This window comes from Sinocyclocheilus grahami, unplaced genomic scaffold (genome assembly GCF_001515645.1).
Source record: "Sinocyclocheilus grahami isolate Dianchi unplaced genomic scaffold, SAMN03320097.WGS_v1.1 scaffold89.1, whole genome shotgun sequence".
NCBI lineage: Eukaryota > Metazoa > Chordata > Actinopteri > Cypriniformes > Cyprinidae > Sinocyclocheilus > Sinocyclocheilus grahami.
In genome coordinates this window covers 558,907-580,670 of record NW_015505268.1, presented here as the reverse complement: position 1 = coordinate 580,670, position 21,764 = coordinate 558,907, and the positions used below count along the sequence as shown (strand labels likewise).

The 21,764-nt window shown below is 35.7% G+C and overlaps 1 protein-coding gene and 1 long non-coding RNA gene across 2 annotated transcripts in view; one reads left to right on the top strand and one right to left on the bottom strand.

Annotated features, from left to right (window-relative positions):
- The window catches only part of cpxm1b (carboxypeptidase X (M14 family), member 1b), a 15,828-nt gene extending 8,347 nt beyond the window's left edge, over window positions 1–7,481 (bottom strand). The window contains exons 1-7 of the mRNA XM_016274661.1: window positions 6,828–7,481; window positions 4,051–4,160; window positions 3,546–3,685; window positions 3,369–3,453; window positions 2,213–2,363; window positions 1,930–2,018; window positions 915–1,038 (exon numbers count right to left, since the gene is read on the bottom strand). Coding sequence (XP_016130147.1) covers window positions 915–1,038; window positions 1,930–2,018; window positions 2,213–2,363; window positions 3,369–3,453; window positions 3,546–3,685; window positions 4,051–4,160; window positions 6,828–7,404 — 1,276 coding nt within the window. The 5' untranslated portion in view covers window positions 7,405–7,481. The remainder of the gene's footprint in view (window positions 1–914; window positions 1,039–1,929; window positions 2,019–2,212; window positions 2,364–3,368; window positions 3,454–3,545; window positions 3,686–4,050; window positions 4,161–6,827) is intronic.
- LOC107587056 (uncharacterized) overlaps window positions 1–11,880 on the top strand; it is a 20,561-nt gene extending 8,681 nt beyond the window's left edge. The window contains exons 2-3 of the long non-coding RNA XR_001609432.1: window positions 11,283–11,410; window positions 11,774–11,880. This is a non-coding gene — a long non-coding RNA (uncharacterized lncRNA). The remainder of the gene's footprint in view (window positions 1–11,282; window positions 11,411–11,773) is intronic.
- The last annotated feature ends 9,884 nt before the right edge of the window (window positions 11,881–21,764 follow it).

Here is a 21,764-nt window from a genome sequence, read left to right as displayed (position 1 = left end):
GAGAGAGAGAGAGAGAGAGAGAGAGGGGTAGAGGGTTTTTGGGCTGTGTTCCAATTGCTCTCATTCCGGCATAAAAACTGATAACTGAACTCACATGGAATTTGTGCCAGAAAACTCCACAGAATTTGAACTCAAGTTATTTACAAAATTCTACATACCCTTGGTCCTTATGTTCCTTCAGTTTAACACAATTTATCCTGTTTGAATTGAGTTCCACACATTTTCTCTCCAAAATCTGCATTGAAAATTCAAAGGTCTGCATATTCTGCCTGGTTATCTTTAGGCACAGAGATTTGCCACATCAATATCCTATAGCTTGGCCTTAAATTTACTAACATATTTACTGAGTGTTTATACACTGAACAAAATTATAAACGCAACACTTTTGTTTTTGCCCCCATTTTTCATGAGCTGAACTCAAAGATCTAAGACTTTTTCTATGTACACAAAAGGCCTATTTCTCTCAAATATTGTTCACAAATCTGTCTAAATCTGTGTTAGTCAAGGCACACCTGTGCAATAATCATGCTGTCTAATCAGCATCTTGATATGCCACACCTGTGAGGTGGATGGATTATCTCGGCAAAGGAGAAGTGCTCACTAACACAGATTTAGACAGATTTGTGAACAATATTTGAGAGAAATAGGCCTTTTGTGTACATAGAAAAAGTCTTAGATCTTTGAGTTCAGCTCATGACAAATAAAGAGGGAAAAAACAAAAGTGTTGCGTTTATAATTTTGTTCAGTGTATATCAGTAAGACTCTGTATAATTCAAACACATGTTGAAAGTGAGCTAAAGAAACACTTTTTGGGCTAAAATTGTGCTTGCATAAATTTATATTGGTCAGGTTTTTGCATGATTACACAGAATATAGTTAGTGGTAGATTAACTAGTGTTGGGACTCAAACTCACCCAGTTCATGTTTGCCTGGATTGTCTGAGATTTCCATTACATACAGTTTAAGGCCCATGTAGCTTTTGCCAATGCTGTAAATGTGGGTGATATCAGGACACATCTCGTTCACAGACTTCATGAGCTGAAAGACAAATGATTATGCATTAGCTTATTCTTACTTAATGTACTCTAAGGACACATCACATTAAAATGCCAGTAAAAGTGACAAAAGTGAATTGATCAAACATGGTTTCCTTAAAAAATGAAGCAACACAAGTGTTTTATAATAATGAGATGATAATAATAAGAAATGTTTTTTGAGCAGCATATCATAATGATAATTTACATTTCAAACTATATTAAAATAGAAAACACTTACATTAAATTGTAACAGTTTTCCACAATATTACTGTTTTCAGTGTATTTTTGATTAAATAAAAGCAGCCTCGATAAGCATAAGACATTTATTTAAAACACTTTAAAAAATCATACTGACCCCAAACTTTTGGACAGTAGTGTATGACAAAGCACATATTTTCCTTCAGATCAGTGAGCATGGAGAATATACTAAACCATTCCTTGCATTTATCTTTCTGTGTGTATATAAATGTGGTTTTTGTTACCTGCCCGCAGGGTTGTGTTAATGTAGACACTGTTGCATAATAGTGGTCAGACTGACCACAAGTGATCTGCAAGGCAGTGCTCACATCCTGACGTGACAATCTGGAAAAATGTTTGTTTTCTCGCCAGGGCTGGTTATAAGATCATGCGGCCTGACTGAAAGACTAGCTCTATCAATCTGAAGTGCACTGTAATTGCATGTAGGGCTGCTGGCTTTAAGTAGCAATTGTTTTTTTTATGATTCACAGTATTTATTTATCTTCAATAAGCAAATCAATTTACTCCATTACACTTAGGAATTCTACAGAGCCTGATATATCATTTTTAATCTGCAATATCTCAGTGGGTTTCACCATTTCATATTGACTAAGCAACAACAAAACAAGGTCAGAAAATGTTCCGTCTTTCTCACCTTCCTCATATCTTTGTAGTTATGATGTCTGAAGTCCAGTTTGTCCTTGGTGCCTTCCTCAGCTTGCCATGGGTAGATATTGTTTGGATCTTAAAACACAATGCACAATTCACGAATATTACTATGCCCACATTTAATTCACAGTAGTATATTGTTACTTATGTACTTATCAATTTAATACATTTGAATAATGCGTTGTTTTCCTTAGACCTGTGATCTCCATGATATGTCAAAGAAAGATCTTCCATATGTGAGATGAATGAAAGGTTTGTGTTTGGCATACCTGGCAGCTCACAGCCCATCATTTCAGCTCTCAGACAGATGGTCCCATTCTTAAACCAGGTCTGAGGGTTAATGCGTATGTATTGTGCCACCGCCGGCTTGGGCAAAATGGCCAAGACTGGCGTTTCGCTGTCCTTGTTCCCCTCAAACACCTGTTAGCATACAAGATCACTTCTGGTGAGTGATCCTATTGATATGATCCAAATGACATTTGCCAGTGGCAGCTGGCACAGCACCTCATTCTAGTCTATGCCCAAGGAGGGCACACGAGAGACTGGCACAGTGCAGTCCACAGTGGGCAGGCTATTCTTTTCAAAAGAGCCGCTTAACTCTGCCAACTACTGCCAGCGCCTGCCTCCAACCTCTGTTAGTACAACCCACCCTGTGCCAGCTGGAAACGCTGAATGGATATAATGATGTCACAAAGATACTGAGGCTAATATACACCAGCAGCAGTCAATGGCACAACCTACTGTCTGGAAAACGGGGCTTATTTTAGATTATCTCTTTTAAATGAAAGGAAAACTGTAATTCAGCCTCAAAATTATGCTTACTAGGGTCATATAATGAGAAATACTGTTGTTTCTAATACTGTCATCTTTTCAAAAATTTTTTTTTTTGACAAAATAGAGAACTGTCTTCTACACTGTAAAAAGTGGCAAGAAAAAAAAAAGCGATTTCTACATGATTTTACTTTTAAAAATTAATTATGTTGGTATAAAATACTGCATTTAGGTTGACTGTGATATGAAATAGCATATTTGACTTGAATAAAACTAGTTAATTTAGATGTTACTATTTTTCCCAGTATGAATTTTAATTTTTAATTTTTTAAACTGACATCATATTTATGTAAATGTTTTCACTTGGGTATATATACTACAGGTTAAAAAAATAAAAAGTAACAATTAAGATTTTGGAAGATTTCTGAAGACTGGAGAAGGGCTGTTGACAATTCAACTTTGCATCACAGGAATAAATTGCATTTTAAAATATATTAAAATAGAAAATATATGAAATATTACTAAATTGGAATAGATCTCTTTCAAAAACATTAAAAAACTTTATTATTTCACCTTTATTACTTTTTACTAGTACTGTAGAAAGTATAAAAAAAGACAATTTCTTTTTACACTTGATAACAGAGACCAACATACCGCCTCTTCTGTTCCATTCATGCATGGCTTCCATTTAATGGTGTCATTGCTAACTTGAACCTTGAAGGTTTCTACATAGTCCAAGCTGCAGAATAAAAGTGGCATATTGTTATTATTAGAATTTACTATTTCTTTTAATTATGGCATTGTAAAGAAATATATTATGACATGAAGTACCTCCATATAGAGCTGCGACCCTGTAGTATCACTGCTGTGAACCGTGTGAGCTTCTTGGCATCTATCTGTAACCACTGGTTCTGGTCTTTATACTGGGCGCACCAAGCTCCATCATAGATATCGCCATCCTCCACACCAGACTGCAAAAACAAAACAAAAAAACAATGAAACGGTGGTCCATGTTAATCTGAAAACCACAAATTGGCAAATATGCTGATGATAATGGATACTATATTCATGGTGACATATACACTGAAACATTGAAAAGAACAGCATTTATTTGAAATAGAAATCTTAACATTATAAATGTATTTACTGTCACTTTTGATCAATTTAATGTGTACCTGACTCATTGCTAGGCAAGGCAAGGCAAGTTTATTTGTATAGCACATTTCATACACAATGGTAATTTTGCTAAATAAAATGATTAAATTCTTTCAAAAAATACTGACTTCCTGACCCTAAACTTTATAGGACGTTAGTGTGTATGTATGTGTGGCCCCACCTGTATGTTGAGTCGGCCCCTGTGTGGCCCCAGGCCCATACGCTTGTAAGAAGAGGCCTGAATCTGCGAGTCTTTAACTTTCAGAGACTCCAGACCCAAAGGAGGACACTCTGAGAAAGCAAAAGAGATGATTTAAAGTGGAGGAGGGAAATAGAGAAAAAAGAAACATTGTGTGCTCCTTAGATTTTTGAGCCAAGTGGATTTTGTATGCTATTACTAAAAGAACTGTTTAGTAATCAGTGCATAAGATTTTACATTCGGTGCAGCTGCAGGACAGACAGGAAACTGTTGTTTGAGGCGTCCAGCGTGGCCCTTCCGCTTTTCAAATACTTTCTCCCTTCTCTACCAGGCTGTTTTGTAGTGTGTCTTTTGTAGTGTTCCTATCTGTTTTTGAAGCCTTTAGGATCCATTCTGGAAACACTGATACCACTATGTGGAAAAAGTCCAAGTCACTATTGCAGGAACACCCAAATGTTTTCTGTCAGCTGAACCCATTTGACCTAAAATAGTTATTTGAAGTGAAGTGAATATTTCAATAATTTAACAACACATTCACATATTCACATTTTTCTGATGTCAGTTAATGGTTGCATGATATGCAGATAATCAAAACATTTCATCTTTCATTTGATTTTGATTTGTCTTTGTTTTTAATTTTACATTTTTTATGATTTAGCTTTTCATTAGCTAAGCTATCTATTGCAGTTCCCTCACAAACCTGCAAACCCCAGTTTCGTAAAACCTGCACAATTGGGGAAACTCGTACCTCTGAGTTGGGAGTTCATTATAACAACATGAATGTCACACATTTAAGTCGGTAAATTAACATGGAAGTAGCCTAAATAAAACATATTATATTATGAACAATAAACCTAAATAACTACATATAAATTCAAAATAATGAACAATATATATTTCTGTAACTTATACATGATATCACAACTACATGTAAAGCAAACTGTATTAGTTGAGTAATTAACACCATTTGCAGACTTTCATAGTTCATAATAACGGTGTCTTGTAAACAAAACCCTGTTCAAAAGCAATAATGACTCATTGGATGTGATGCACCACATCCTGCCAGAATGTTTAGTTTATAGTATTTATTATAAATATACTTCAGTATACAAGTGCCTTAACACACAGATAAAATCAGTTACAGTATGCATGGTATAATCTTTCATGCTCCAAATCCTGCTCACTTTAAATATTTTCCACATACATTAACTTCTGCTGGTGGGGGCTTCATGCTATTTTAAGGCAAGTTTAAGTAAAGATTTTAGGTTTCTCTTTACTTACTTTACTACTGACCTCCCAGTTAAACTTGTGAACTTATTTATGAGCAAAAAGCTTGCATAATATTTCCAGAAATGTCTTGTTTGTTACTGGTTAGGATTATTGTAGCTGATTGAGCATGTTGCATTTGAACTTTTGTACTGTATATGGACATCATGTAAAAGTGATGAGACTCTGATGAGAAACAAGCACATCTGGTTCTTGTGGGTGAGTCAGTCGGATGGTTTGTGGAGTCAGCATTCCTCACCAATTCATCTGAAAATGGGGAGATTTCCTGGCACTGCTGATGTTTAGATGACCCAATTACTTTGACCAGGGCTATTGTCTTGCTGTCCTTTAAACTGTTATATGGTCCAAGTTGATAGACAGCAGGGCTGTGAGATGGTTCTTTGTCTCTGTCCTCATCATAATGAAGACTTCATCTAGCTTTATAATCCTAGCAAATGTTCTGTACATGTCCTTATTTTAGTTAACTTTGTTACAAGACACATGACGGAAAGTAAGATTTCCCCATAATTCTGACCATAGAGAATTCCTGCAGTTGAATATAATCTATGGAAAATCATGCTTTTCAGCTCTGTTTTTTTTTTGGTTGGTGGAGAAAACTAGTTAACTCAACTTCACTGACGTGTGACCCCATTGCCTTTTACGGAAAGTAAGATTTCCCCATAATTCTGACCATAGAGAATTCCTGCAGTTGAATATAATCTATGGAAAATCATGCTTTTCAGCTCTGGTTTTTTTTGGTTGGTGGAGAAAACTAGTTAACTCAACTTCACTGACGTGTGACCCCATTGCCTTTTGAAACAGGAAGACGACTATTTTGTGCAGTGTTTGAATATGGCTGGAATTATGTAACAACACTTGCTTGCATTTTTATGAAATGATAACCTGGGAGGATTTTTTTTAGCATGGATGGATGGGTGGATGGACAGATGATGCATGCATAAATATATAAATGGATGGAAGCACGAATAGATACATGTAGATAGATGTTATATGAATACAATTATATGTTGCATTAATAGCATTATTATCAAAACCTGTGCTTCTTCACTTTGTCTTGTCTTCCAAACTCTCCATTCCACTTTTAAAACTTATGTATTTGTATATTGATAGAATTCTAATTGTCCATTTTGCAGTAATTAAAAAAAATAATTCAATTGCATTAACAATGCAATGCAATTGTAATTGTATAAATACTATCATTATAAAGTAATAGTTTCTTTTTTAGAATATTTTTTTTTAAAGTATAATTTTATCCGTGGCTAAACATTCATTTCCAAAAGTGGAAACATAAGTGTCACTTTTACTTACCAAATACCGGTGCTTCTTCACTTTTTGTGGCAATTGTAATTGTATAAATACTATCATTATAAAGTAATAGTTTCTTTTTTAGAATATTTTTTTTAAAGTATAATTTTATCCGTGGCTAAACATTCATTTCCAAAAGTGGAAACATAAGTGTCACTTTTACTTACCAAATACCGGTGCTTCTTCACTTTTTGTGTTCCAAACTCTCCGTTCCACGTTTTTATCAATGTTCTCATTCAGGTCCTCTGTGTTGAAGCGCACTGGGGTGGTCGTCGTTTTTGTGGATGGTAGTGTTGGCTTCACTGTTGTTGGCTTCAAGGCTTTTGTGCTCACCTCAGTCCATTTCACAGTGGGCTTCAGAGTTTTTGTGGTACCCTTAGTTGACTCGAATGGCTTCACTGTTGTGCGTTTGGGAGCTCTGGTGGCCGGAGTGGGTTTAAATGGCGTGTCTCTCGGAGGTTTGGTGCTTCCCTCAGTGGGTTTCAGAGCTCTGGTGGTCGCCTCAGTGGGTTTTACCGTCTTGGAGAGTCTGCTTACCTTAGTAGGTGAGATGTTTCCATAAGCGCTGGTGGTCCTGTGTTTAATACGGGCTCTCCCGCTTCCAGTTGCAGATGATGCTTGAGTGTAATTTAAATTATATGATGCAGTTGTAACAGATTTTTTAAGAGAAGGCGAAGTAGTTACTCCTCCAACTAAAACAACAATAAAAGTTAGCAAAGATAACAGTAAAACGGTTGGGGCCATGGTTCCCTCTCAGCCCAGATATGTTGCTCTGTCTGAACACATAAACCCCCTAATGTTGCAAAATCACGCGCCACTAGTGATGCAAAGCAAATGTGAGACCATATTACTGTGAATAGAGGGAGAGAGAGTTTGAGGGGAAAATGTGTGCCATACACTTTTCCTTGCACATTTCTCATTTTTCTTCTTGGGTTTTCTCTTTCTGTTTTCGTTAAAAATATAGTAGGCTACTTTGAGCATCATGATATTACATGTATATCGTTTTTACGGTATTACTTGTGCCTTTCGAATAATTTTTCCACTTAAAAAAAGTTGAATATTTATAGTCCAAATTAATGGGATTAGTTCCCCATCTAGTGGCGATGACAGGCCAGACTTTTTAAAATAACTTAACTGGAATAGTTGATTAACAATGATTTGTTGTTTAAGACCTGTTAGGTATATAAATATATATATGTGCTATTATCTAACATAAAATGAATCCAGTATATTTAAGGTACAACTATATGTCTGCTCAAATCCCGCTTAAATGGTCGTTTTGGCCTGTACTAACTCCAGTGCCGGTGTCAAGTGCATAGGCTTTCTAGCATTAATATTATGCTACTATTGTAACAATTTAGGACAGTCCTTTTCACAAAGTCACATTTTAATTGTTAAATTTGACAGTGACACACAAACTTCTTGCGCAACTACGAATGCAGCTCTACGGAGTAAGCTAAAGGTATGATGAAATATTTTTTAAAATGTTTAATAGAGGGCTAGTTGATCGTAGTTAGTTGATTATTTCTCTGTTATTGTGTTGTTGTTACCAACCTCCTGACTTTCTTGGCTATATTCAACAAAATCACATTGTCAAAATTAATGACATAATCCGTTGAATTATTATTCAATTTATTCTAGTAACAATTTTTAATCAGCTAATTTTAATTACCAACAACATAGTATGTGGCTGCGTCCAACATTTTGCATGCCACCTTGTTAAAGAGTGATTTTACATCATTTTAAAACATTCGTGACATCAAAGAAGTAACATCACTTGAATCCTTTTTGTAGAATGGAGGGAATTAAATGACTTGAAAAATTCAATTTTCTCACATTTCGACACAGTGTTGATTACTTGATTTCATTTTAATATCAATTTAATTTTGATATTTTGCTGCAAACCCCCCATATGGAAACTTCCAGAAAATGCATTGTCATTAATGAGAACAGTGTCGGCGTGTGTGTGTGTGTGTGTGTGTGTGTGTGTGTGTTAATCATGAGTATAACAATGAAAACAAATCCAAATTCGAATCCACACTTATCATTTGTTAATAACAACATTGCACTAGATGGCGACAAAACACTGTGTATTTTTTAATGTGACAATTTGATAGCATATAGCAGGGTTTCTCAAATCTGGCCCTGGAGGGCCAACGCGCTGCAGAGTTTAGCTCCAACCCTGATCAAACTCACCTACCTGTGATTTTCTAATGATCCTGAAGACGTTGATTAGCTTGCTCAGGTGTGTTTGATTAGGGTTAGAGCTAAACTCTGCAGGAAAGTGGATCTCGTGGGCCAGATTTGAGGATCCCTGGCATATAGAAGTTTGAGCGTTTAAAACACCAGGACTCGTATGTGGAAGGGTTCATTATTAGTAGTAGTAGATTTTTGGGCAAAACTAAATAAAACGCTCAGACAGTTCTGACCAAATAAATAAGATATTGTTTATGCGTGGAAAGATGGACTTGAAATTTTGGTTATTTGCACTGCTGACTGTCTTTCATGTCCAATCTGAGCTCCTGCTGAGCTTTACTATAGTAACGAGGTTAGAGACCCCATCACCATCAATTATTAATGCATTACGCGCTTCAATAAACTTCATACAACCATTTCAGAAATGTGAAAAACAGACAAACAATTCTGAGCATTTAAAGCGGTTTATCATTTTATGTTCAATAAATTATTGAATGAGTGGTGTTTTCTTCTTCTTTTCTTTTGTAAGTAATGCTTGGTCTAGTTTCCCTTTCTCATATAAATATTTCAGAGGTCTTTTGACATCATAAATTAGTTTAGTGACATTATGCATTGAATGTTAATGCAGGTACACTCTTAAAAATAAAGGTGCTTCACGATGCCATAGAATAACCTTTTGGTCTAAATGGTTCCATAAAGAACCTTTAACATCTGAAGAACCTTTCGGTTTCACAAAAGGTTCTTTTTGGCGAAAGAAGGTTCTTCAGATTATAAAAAGGTAAGAAAGAAATGGTTCTTTAAAAAACCTTTGACTGAATGGTTCTTTCTGGAACCAAAAATGGTTCTTCTATGGCATCGCTTGAAGAACCTTTTGAAGCACCTTTATTTTTAAGAGTGTAGCCTAAACCTCAGGTGATGGAAATGTATGTATTATTTGATTATTTATATGATTTAATGGTGCTTGTAAGTCTGTCTAATTTTGAACGCATTTATTAGTGTCTGCATAAGAACAAAGCTAAGCGAAGGAAACTTAATATTTGAGATATTTGTGCTGGAGGGTGTAGTTTCCTGAAAAATTCAATTTAGTCCTCTCTCCCCCCTCTCTTTCTCTCTCAAACACAGGGGTGCCCAAACTCGGTCCTGGAGGGCCGGTGTCCTGCAGAGTTTAGCTCCAACTTGCCTCAACACACCTGCTGGTAAGTTTCTAGTATGCCTATAAGAGCTTGATTAGCTGGTTCAGGTGTGTTTAATTGGGGTTGGAGCTAAACTCTGCAGGACACCGGCACTCCATGACCGAGTTTGGGCACCCCTGCTCTAACACATGCACACACCGGATGCGAGAAAAAACATGGAGTTTGCATGGAAATTCCTTTCCTCAACCTGTCAGTTTCTCCCATCACCACCTACAGTGAGGAGTGAAATGTCAACGCTTAATAGGATACTTAACACTGCGAAATATTCATAACCTTCTCTGCTTATGTGCTATATAGAGATAGCTGATAGAGATATGTTGCGATGTTATGTTGACTGTATAGGTGTTAACATGACTTTATTGTACACTGTCTGGGGTCATCTTTACTGGAGTACTAAGTGACTACTAACTATGCATGTCAAACCATAAGTGAATAATTTGTCAGGTGGCTGATGCTGTCATGTAGCATATGAAATTGGTGTGACTGGTGCTAGGAACTGCAATGAAACTAGAAGAAAACATGCTTATTGCTCCCAGCGGTCTGCTTTGGCATAATAGTTGTTATGATTATAGCTTTATAAATTGAGTTACTAATTAGACTTCGATTATACAGATCAATTAAATATAGCCTCCTGATTTTATATCAGGTTGTAAACAAGTTTAGGGGTCTAAGCAATTATTTAGAGCTCCCTTTTTGTATATAAACTAATTGTAAAATATTATATTCATGTATATATTCTTACAAATGTATATATGGCAAGGAAAAATACATCAGGTGTTCAAATGATTTATTATTTATTATTGAATAATTTATAAAAAAAAATGTAAGGAGAAATAATATATATATATATATATATATATATATATATATATATGAGATAGATAGATACTTTCATACATGTAAAATTACTTAATAAAATTACTTAAATTATTAATAATAGTTAAATAAAAATTATTAAAATTACTTTATAGAATAGGCACATATACATTAAATATAAAATGTTTTAATATATATCAGCTTTAATATATATCAGTTTAAAATAAGTATATATATATATATATATATATTAGTGCTGTCTAACGATTAATCGCATCCAAAATAAAAGTTTTTGTTTACATAATATATGGTTATGGTTCCGTACGTTCTTCAGCTGGTCTGTTTTGTAAATTCTGAAGTCATGCGAGTTTCATTTGGAGCAGGTCTAAGTAGTGTGTGTGTGTGTGTCCTGTACAGTGACCCAGCAGCAGTGCTATGAGAGCTAGCAGCATGCCGCTCCTTTAATGACCTATGAGAGCTGTGGACCCAGGCCATGCATGGGGAACCTGAGAACCTGCTGAGCAACTTCTGTTGATCTAAGCCAGGTGAGGGGCCCAGACTTCTGTGAGACAGAGAGAGAGAGAGAGCTGGGGACAAGACTTTGAGAGTGTGTGTGTATGGGGAGTTTTATGGCACGATTGTTGTTTGAATTATTGATAGCTTGGTATGCTACTCTCTAATCAGTTCTTGTACATTTCATGATTCACTATATGTGGGTTTGTTTCCCAAAGACGTCCTATTCATTTCTGTGTGCTTAATTTTTCTAAACATAGTTATGTGTGAATGGAAAATTCTGTTTTGTCTAGTAAAACTACACTCTGCAGATAAAGAGAGATTTTAAGGTAACACACTGACTCTGTGCTCTCGTTTTAAGCTCACTCAAATAAACCACAATATCACTCATACAGCAGGTGAGCTGCATCAATTCACAGGAGTCCGTCATAGACCTCCACAGCCTGAGAAACTTAACCTCCCGATGAAGACTGCAATGTCCTGACCTAAAACCAGAGATGTGAACAACAGCAAATAAAACACAGGATATACTCGGTGAGTAAAGTTCCTTCAGATGTTTCTTTCATGTTCTTGTACAGCTTGATTATTTTTTTTCGAGCTCCACTCGGTGTGTCCTCTCATTACCACGGTGTACTACCTGAACGCTACAGGACTTCAGAATTATAAATATTCATCCTTCCCCTCACCCGAAAATCTAACAGCATGCTATACCTCACTGCTCAATTATTGATTTCCAGCAGGCTTATAAAAGTATCGAAATTCTGGATTGTTCACAAGAATTTGGAGAACAACTGGTGAGTAAATTCTATAAAATGTCTTGTAATATAATTCAAATATGTTTATTGATTATGCCTACATCTGTTCTTTTGTCATTTTTATCAATGCGTCCTTCTTTTCCTCCTCCCTTGCGTTCTTCTATCCATCGTTCTCATTAACACCCCGGCCCTGATAGATGTAAGTGGCCTACTGCTCCTTAAGAGACTCTCCCGGGTGTCCCGTGCAACCCTGGCACCCTGTGTTCCTCTCCTTAGACCCGGACCTGTGCCATCTGCCTCTGTCACTGTCACCGCTGGGCACTGGGAGTCAGTGTGCATGAGGCAGCCCTCTTCTGGAGCAAGAAATCAACACACGCTGTGGCTGCTGCAGCTTTTCAGCCGGTAGGTATACTGGAAGTTTACTTTTATGTGACAAAGTTTATTAAACAATATTAAGTTTAAACAGGAGAGGCATGAATTTAAATATTTTTAAATTCATCTTTGGTATGTCTATTTGTACAGTTTAGTCCATACTGTATTGTGATTTTTTTTTCATTCTGTGATCGTTTCATTTGCTAATATATGTAAATATACACTACCGTTTAAAAGTTCGGGGTCAGCAAGATTTTTTTAAAATAAAAAATAATACTTTTATTCAGTGATGATGCATCACCACAGATGGAAATTATTTTTTTTTGTAAGGCTTTCTAATCCCTTTCTTTCCTGGGCTATTTTCCACCGCATTGTGATAGGAAACTTACGACGAGCCGAAGAGAAAGGCGCAGGGTTAAGGCCAAGTCTTGTCATCGGGAAACAATCCCTTCCTCTGGTTGTTAAATAAAACCTACGTGCATCCTTTTTTCTTCTTTTTTCTTTTTTGCTTGGTGTGTGACCCAGCAAAAGCCACTCGGCCTGGTGTAGATGCATAATGAGCTTTTGTGCTCAATGGTTCTCCCTCACTTTCACATTAGTTCCTCTCAGCCAGTGTTGTGGAGAGCGCAGCACGGGGAAATGGACTGTGAGAACGCTAACCAGATGGCTTAGATCCCAAAACCCCAGGGGAGAGAGGCATAGTTCCGGACTAAGCTAAATCAGTGTACCTAGACTTCAACAGCAGATGCACGTAATAAGGAAACTGTCTGAGCAAAATAATAAGGGATTGTGGTGGTTAAGAGAATGTATTTAAGTACTCTGTGAAATGCAGTAACTAGCACTTTTTGAGTAATGACTGAAATCAGGTTTCTACTTTCTGATGACATCACAGACTCCAAAATATGATCCTTTTTTTGTGAGGGACCCCTGCCTACAATATAAAGGCAAAGACATTTTTACTTTCTATTGAGGTGACACTTTTATTTTTATGCACTACTAAAATAAACATTTTATTACTAATAATTTTTTTAATTCTTGTCTTTTCATAATTTTTTTTTACATGATATCTGACCAGTGTTTGAAAACTAAATGAACAGCAATAATGTAAATTCAGTAAATTGTATCTGTTTTATTTGTTTTTATACAAAAACATATTATTATATAAAAGAGTAATAGAAAAACACTACTATTATTATAAAATAGTTTTGTGTGTATATCATTTTAAATATATATTTATATATATATAAATTTAATTTTTATAAAACTATTTTCTGAACTTTTACACAGCCTCTCTAGCACCCCTTGTGGACCCTCTTGAAAACCTGTTTTAGTGTGTGATCTTGACAAACCGGGTTTTGCTCCACTATGCTCAGATTCGGAGAAAACTAAGTTAATGAAAATATCAAAACAGAAAGAACTTTTGTATACAATCAAGATACTCCAAAGACATTTTTTTCTGTTTCAGTGGTGGTTAATTTACTGTTTTGACTGTCTAGGGTAGTATAAGAGGTGAAATTATCTATTTTCATGCTCTCACATGCACATTTTTTGATTACCCACTTTGCATTTTGTGCTACCTTTGAAAACTACAGTAACGCACTGCGCATCTAAAATGAAAACGGTGGGTTTTGTTTGATGGAAACATCAATCAAACTCCCAAAATCGTAGTATTTTTTTCAAATCTGAGATGTTCTTTTTCTCTTTCTTCAAGAGTAGTCAGTTGGCACTAAAACTTTCCGATTTTATACCACAGATGAAAGATCATTTACTTCTCCTGAAATCAAATAGGACATTTCTCTGGTGAGCAGTAAGGAGCATTGTTCTAAAACGATAAGGCACAGATTCGTCTGTAGATCTCCAGCGAGGTCCGTGGGGGTGGGAGGAAGAGGGATGGGGGGGGGGGAAGGGAAGATTGATGAAGAGGTGAAGTGGGCCCCATATATATTTATATATATATAAATTTAATTTTTATAAAACTATTTTCTGAACTTTTACACAGCCTCTCTAGCACCCCTTGTGGACCCTCTTGAAAACCTGTTTTAGTGTGTGATCTTGACAAACCGGGTTTTGCTCCACTATGCTCAGATTCGGAGAAAACTAAGTTAATGAAAATATCAAAACAGAAAGAACTTTTGTATACAATCAAGATACTCCAAAGACATTTTTTTCTGTTTCAGTGGTGGTTAATTTACTGTTTTGACTGTCTAGGGTAGTATAAGAGGTGAAATTATCTATTTTCATGCTCTCACATGCACATTTTTTGATTACCCACTTTGCATTTTGTGCTACCTTTGAAAACTACAGTAACGCACTGCGCATCTAAAATGAAAACGGTGGGTTTTGTTTGATGGAAACATCAATCAAACTCCCAAAATCGTAGTATTTTTTTCAAATCTGAGATGTTCTTTTTCTCTTTCTTCAAGAGTAGTCAATTGGCACTAAAACTTTCCAATTTTATACCGCAGATGAAAGATCATTTACTTCTCCTGAAATCAAATAGGACATTTCTCTGGTGAGCAGTAAAGAGCATTGTTCTAAAACGATAAGGCACAGATTTGTCTGTAGATCTCCGGCGAGGTCCGTGGGAGTGGGAGGAGGATGGGAAGGGGGGACGGCAGATTGATGAAGAGCTGAAGTGGGTCCCTGGGTGACACACGCTCCACTCCACAATATTAAAAACTCCCACACGTTTTTGGGGAGGCAAAATTGCCCTTGCTGGAACACTGGTGTATTTTTTTCCAGTAATGAACAGCATTTGTTTTATCTTGATAGATGGGACGTTGAGGAGAATTCATATCATCGCAAAACTCCGGAACTGCCTTCCGTTTATGCTTGGGTGCCCCATTGATCGCTGCTGAAGGTCATCTTGACAATTACGCAAGGGACACCTTCAGGAGAACGGTTCAAAGCCGACTGCGACACAATGAGGATCTTGAGTGTTTTTTGGGGCTGGCTACAAAGAAAATTTCAGAGTTTAGTCTTGCAACCTGTTACTTTCGCCACTGCTTTCTCATTGGCGTCTCACGCAGCCAGATTTTTGGCTTCTTAAAGTCTTCTGTGCAAGGAAAAGCAGGTGCTACTGAATATTCAGAAGGTGTGGTTTTATGAAAAATACCTTTTAGTTTGTGCTGCTCACACTTATGTCACTTTTGATTGTTGTTTAAGTTTTCCAGGTGCAGTCTGCTCCATGCTTTCATCCTGCAACTGTTATCAGAGAAACTGGATCTGGCCCAATGCGTCAAAGTGACCCTATTACAATGACAGCGAGACTAGATCCCTCTCGTGGCCTGCACTCGCACCCGCCTCCCTCTTCACAGGATGTAAATGACCGTTTAAATGAATTAATGTAAGGTTTCTTTCATACATGCCCCAGTAATATTGAAGCCATTACGGTCCTCTCCGGAGTTGGCATGGTCAGCGCTTAGTGCTTAATGTCTTCCACGTTGAGCTTATTAATCTAAACAGTGCGGCCCAGCTGCTCTGGATCGGCCGTTCCTGAGCAGCGGCGGCAGTCTCGCATCTGAACAGCTGCCATATGTGGCTGCGGAAAAGCTAACTGGCTTGTGTCATTTTCTTCACTTAATTCTGACCACTCCTGGTGAGTAGGTTTTCACAGAGGCCTTCATTGAGACCGCTTCCAACTGTAAAGCCCCACTCGGATACGCCGTTCCTCCCTGAGGTCTCACCAAAAAAACCCCACAGAGCCACTGATTTACATAGCTGTGACTCCCACTACCAACCACCTCAAACTGCTTTGGGCTGTAGAGCTGAGCTGAACCATTTAAAGTCTTACCATAAATGTGTTTGTGTATTACAGGGAGATGATTAATCAGAAATGACTTGTTTATGGAGTGCATGACAGTGTGTTGATTTTCAACACGATCGTGACGTGGCAAACATCAGCGCTGCTTTTCTCTGACAAGAGGACTGTGCGAGTTGGAAAGATAATTTACGAGAATGGACTGAAATGATGGTTTGGCTGCTCTTGTGGCTTATCGGAACTCATTTTAATTGTCAAATTAAAAACATTAATACATTTGAGTGTTGTTTAATTCAAGCAGGGTTGACTAGAAATTATGCTTAGAAATAGGAACTGGGTCTGGAAATGCCTCAAACTGGAATCGATCTCTCATTATGTAAATGTGCAATAACTGCTAGTCCACTGCACTGTCTCTTTCTTTCTTTTACAGATGCAGTTGCGTTCTCTCAACAAAGAAACTTGCCACTCTGGATTCACCCAAAACTCATTAAAAAGTTTTGTTTACAATCACAGCACACCTGTAAAAGTACAGTTTTTGTTTGTTTTATTTGACAAAATTTAAAACAAAATACAAAAAAGCCCATAAAGACTAATCCATACACATTTCTAATCCATATTGCATCTTGTTCTGGCCAAGAACCACCCAGAATAAGAGACTGTCTGACTAATATATAAAACAACAAACCACAGTTCACGTGGTTTACGGTTTGAGGTTGGAATCTGTGAGAGGAGCAGAGTTGCCCATCCTTGATATTGATTGAAAGATACAAAATGTACTGCATTTTAGCTTGCTTATTTTGTTCAAGGGCATTATCTATTCAAGTCCACATATCATACTAACAAGGAACTTATGACCATAGTAGGCTTACAATGTGTCAACACGGTCGAGGATGAAATACACAAAAAAGCCATAGGCATATTTCCATTGTGGTCCTCTGTATTTTAAACACATTATGTTTACAATGTGTTAGACAAAAACATAATTTATTTCCAGTAATTGCAACATAATATTTAATAATTTGACTTTATAGTTTACAATTACAATTGTCTCAGCGACTTCATGTGTTACAATGCCACTTGAAGTATGTATGTCCATTTCCACCTAAGAGTTAAAAATAAATGTTGACTTCATAGCTCACAATATTTAATGTTTCACAGTTGCTAATTTATTTCTCAAAGTTGCAGCTTTTTTATATATTAATTTTTTTAAATGTAATTGTTTGTGTATTTTATAAAATTGATCTGTTTACATTTTTAATTTGAGATGGAAATAATATTCATAAATGATTACATAAACTACTATTATTTAATGTTTTGTGTCGTTTGTGCTGACAAAGGCCTCATTTATTTAATCAAAATACAATAAAACAGTAATAGTGTGAAATATTGTCTATATTAAAATATTACCTCTATCTATTGTGATATATTTTAAAATGTAATTGTTTGTGTATTTTATAAAATTGATCTGTTTACATTTTTAATTTGAGATGGAAATAATATTCATAAATGATTACATAAACTACTATTATTTAATGTTTTGTGTCGTTTGTGCTGACAAAGGCCTCATTTATTTAATCAAAATACAATAAAACAGTAATAGTGTGAAATATTGTCTATATTAAAATATTACCTCTATCTATTGTGATATATTTTAAAATGTAATTGTTTGTGTATTTTATAAAATTGATCTGTTTACATTTTTAATTTGAGATGGAAATAATATTCATAAATGATTACATAAACTACTATTATTTAATGTTTTGTGTCGTTTGTGCTGACAAAGGCCTCATTTATTTAATCAAAATACAATAAAACAGTAATAGTGTGAAATATTGTCTATATTAAAATATTACCTCTATCTATTGTGATATATTTTAAAATGTAATTGTTTGTGTATTTTATAAAATTGATCTGTTTACATTTTTAATTTGAGATGGAAATAATATTCATAAATGATTACATAAACTACTATTATTTAATGTTTTGTGTCGTTTGTGCTGACAAAGGCCTCATTTATTTAATCAAAATACAATAAAACAGTAATAGTGTAAAATATTGTCTATATTAAAATATTACCTCTATCTATTGTGATATATTTTAAAATGTAATTTATTCCTGTGATGACAAAGCTGGATTTTCCAGTGTCATGATCCTTCAGAAATCTTGCTAATATGCTTTGATTTGCTGCTCAAGAAACGTTTCTTATTATCAATGATCAAAACAGTTAAGCTGCTTAATATTTTTTTGAAGCATGATACCATGGAAAGGTTCAAAGAACTGTTTTTTTGAAATGGAAATATTTTGTAACATTATAAAACATAATTTTTATAATTTATTTTTAAATTTATAAAAAAAAGCCTTAATTTCTTCGCTTACTGACTCCAGACTTTTGAACGGTTGTGGACAGTAATAGTAAAATACAAAACTAAGTAAGGAGTAAACAAATTAAACTGCCAGCGTAAAGTGATCAAATATTGAAAGATATGTGCTATTTTAAATAAATAATCAATTAAGAGATCGACAGCATGGAAATGGTGACTAAAGGCTGATTCACAAATTTCGATATTTTTATAATGCATGTTATAAGGGAAACACAGAGACATTATCTTCATTTAATAGCTGTTTGTCTGTAGCCATGAAAAGTTTCCGTTAATACAGCTAGAAATCATAATTTAAGGGCGTGTTTGGACACTTGTGAACAAGTGTTGCTACGTTCCCATATTCACTTCAGTTTAACCTGTCAGACAGAGACAAAAGAGGTGAGAGGCATTAACAGAGTCTCTTTCACTGTCACACTAAGGTTACTAACAGGTCGATGTACTAGTGCAGAAAGGTAATGAAACAGGGTTCACCTCGGCACTCACCAGGGAGGGTCCTCTTCGTCTGCTGTCTGCACATATGAGAGCTTTAGGCTAAATCTCTGCTCCGGAGGGTGACACCCTTCAGCACTTTGCCACCTTAATGGCAGGACTCAAGCCAGATAATGATGCTGACAGCCCAACTGTCAGTCTGCCTCTTCCTGCAGCAGCCCCTTAAGAGCTCAACGTGGGGTGCTGGCCTTGAATCAGTGAGACTGCTGCATTTTCAAAAGTCATTAATCTAAACAAAGACACCCCGGAGTCTTCTGCGACTCCCTCCGCTCGGCCTCATCCTCTCCTCGAGACGAAGAGTGAGTGCAAAAGAGGCAGCTCAAAGTTCTGCAGTGCTATGACAGTCTGACATGGAGTCAGTGGGCCTCGCAGGTAAAAGGAAGTGACTTTTTCAGAACCTTGGAGAGCTCTTGAAGCCACTGCAGCGAGGGCAGCTTTGATGAAGGCCGTGAGTGATGGTTATGCTGGACACATCAGAGTTGTGCCGCATGCAGAATTCAATTGAGAATGCATTCTACGTTTCAGTTGAGATCCTGAATTTGATGTACAGTTTGAACTAACATGCAGAATTGTAATTCAAATTTGAGTTTTAAGTAGTTTTCAGAATGCATCAGATGCCATTTTCAGAAACACTATGTGTGGTATATTTGTAGCAATAGCCAACAATACACTGTATGGGTCAAAAGTATAGATTTTTCTTTTATGCCAAAAATCATTAGGATATTAAGTAAATTAAAGATCATGTTCCATGAAGATATTTCCTGCCGTAAATATATCAAAACTTCATTTTTGATTAGCAATCTGCATTGCTAAGAACTTCATTTGAATAACTTAAAAGGGGATTTTGTCAATATTTAGATTTTCTTTGCACCCTCAGATTTCAGATTTTCAAATATTGTCCTATCATAACAAACATACATCAACTTATTTATTCAGCTTTCAGATGATGTATAAATCTCCAAAAAATTAATTGACCTTTACGACTGGTTTTGTGGTCCAGGGTCACATATGATATTAATGTTTGAAATGCCACAATCATCAACATTTGCAGTAAATTAGAGCATTCTGGGAAATAAAATGTTCTTTCAGAATCATTATGACTTAATATTTCTCAATTAAGTATTTATTTCTTACGATTATGATTTTTTTTTATATCTTATTGTTTGTCTGTATAGGTAAGTTTGACTAATCTTTTCAGTTTCTGTTTTCATTTTACTTTGAGGTGAAAATGGACTTCAATGAGTACATGCACTACCATTCAGTTTCTTATACCAAGGCTGCATTTATTTAATTAATCAAAAGTACTGTATCCATAAAATGAAAAATCATATATATAATTTTATTTAAAAATGATGGTGCAGCACTTCAATCAAAAACACTTGATTTCCCAAAATTCTTATAATATGACCTGAATGTGACCTGTATATATATATAAGGGAATAAACAGTAATTTTTTCCAATTACCAATAATTTTTTGGTAACAATTTGTTTTGGTAACAAAATTTAAGGTGTTGAAAAACAGTAGTGTTGAATTACAATGAAGTAAATTTCATACTGTTCTTGCATTTAAAATTCCAATTCAACATTCTATTGGGTGTGACTAATCAATTCAAATTGAAATTAGAAATAGAAAATAAAATTTTGCACAACCCTCTTAGACTTGCTATTGTAAATTAGAAATAAAGTCTGTCTAGCCAACTCGGTTTGGGTGGCATTTGAACAAAGAATCTGGGCTGTGGATTAGACTGTGCATCCTAATGTATTATGTCTTTTTGATTCATATAATTTAGTTTTGGAGGTCATAAGTCAGTTTTCCCACCCTCAACTAATATGTGAGTCCTCATCTGTCAGTGTGTCATATCTCTTCCTCCATCACTATTTCAACGAGCCCTCAGACTGACACACATACTGCTTACAACATCCAACCAGTTCCTCCAAAGACCCCTAAATCTGCAAACATGTTGAAGATGAGAGAATGCGAAAGTTGTAGCCCTCAGAATAAAGCCAAAACTGCTTAACAACAAAGACACCTGGGCCAGAAGAGGATCATGGTTACAAAACAGTGACTCCACAGTTGCCAAATGCTAATGCAGATGTTTGGATCCTTATTTTCTCAGAGATTAGCTGGTCAAAAGCAAGCTATGATTTAATCTCTGCTCAGATGATCATCAAAGCTGAGAGTCAGCCGCTATTACTGTGGAAGATGCATCAGCAAGAGATGATTTTGCATTTAGGACATTGACGTTTTGAGCAAAGGTTAAGAGTATAGTGGTACCAGATTGTTGCACCTTCTAAATGGATGTTAATGAAATTTGCTCTTTTTAAGAAACACGATGTTCTCTTCAAGACGGCTCCACGAATTACTCTACTAAACAGTATGTTTTTTTCTGCATCATGATTTTTGCTGCATGTTTATAGGTCACTTAGACATTGCTGTCAACTGATCAACCTCACCTAACAGTTTATATTAGATAAGTCATATTAGTATATTTAGTTATACTAGTAAATTTTTCGGTAACACGATTTACAATAAAGTCTCATTTGTTAACATTAGTTAATGCATTCACTAACATGAACTGACAATGAATAATGTATATTTTAACAGCAATTATTAATCTTTGTTAATCTT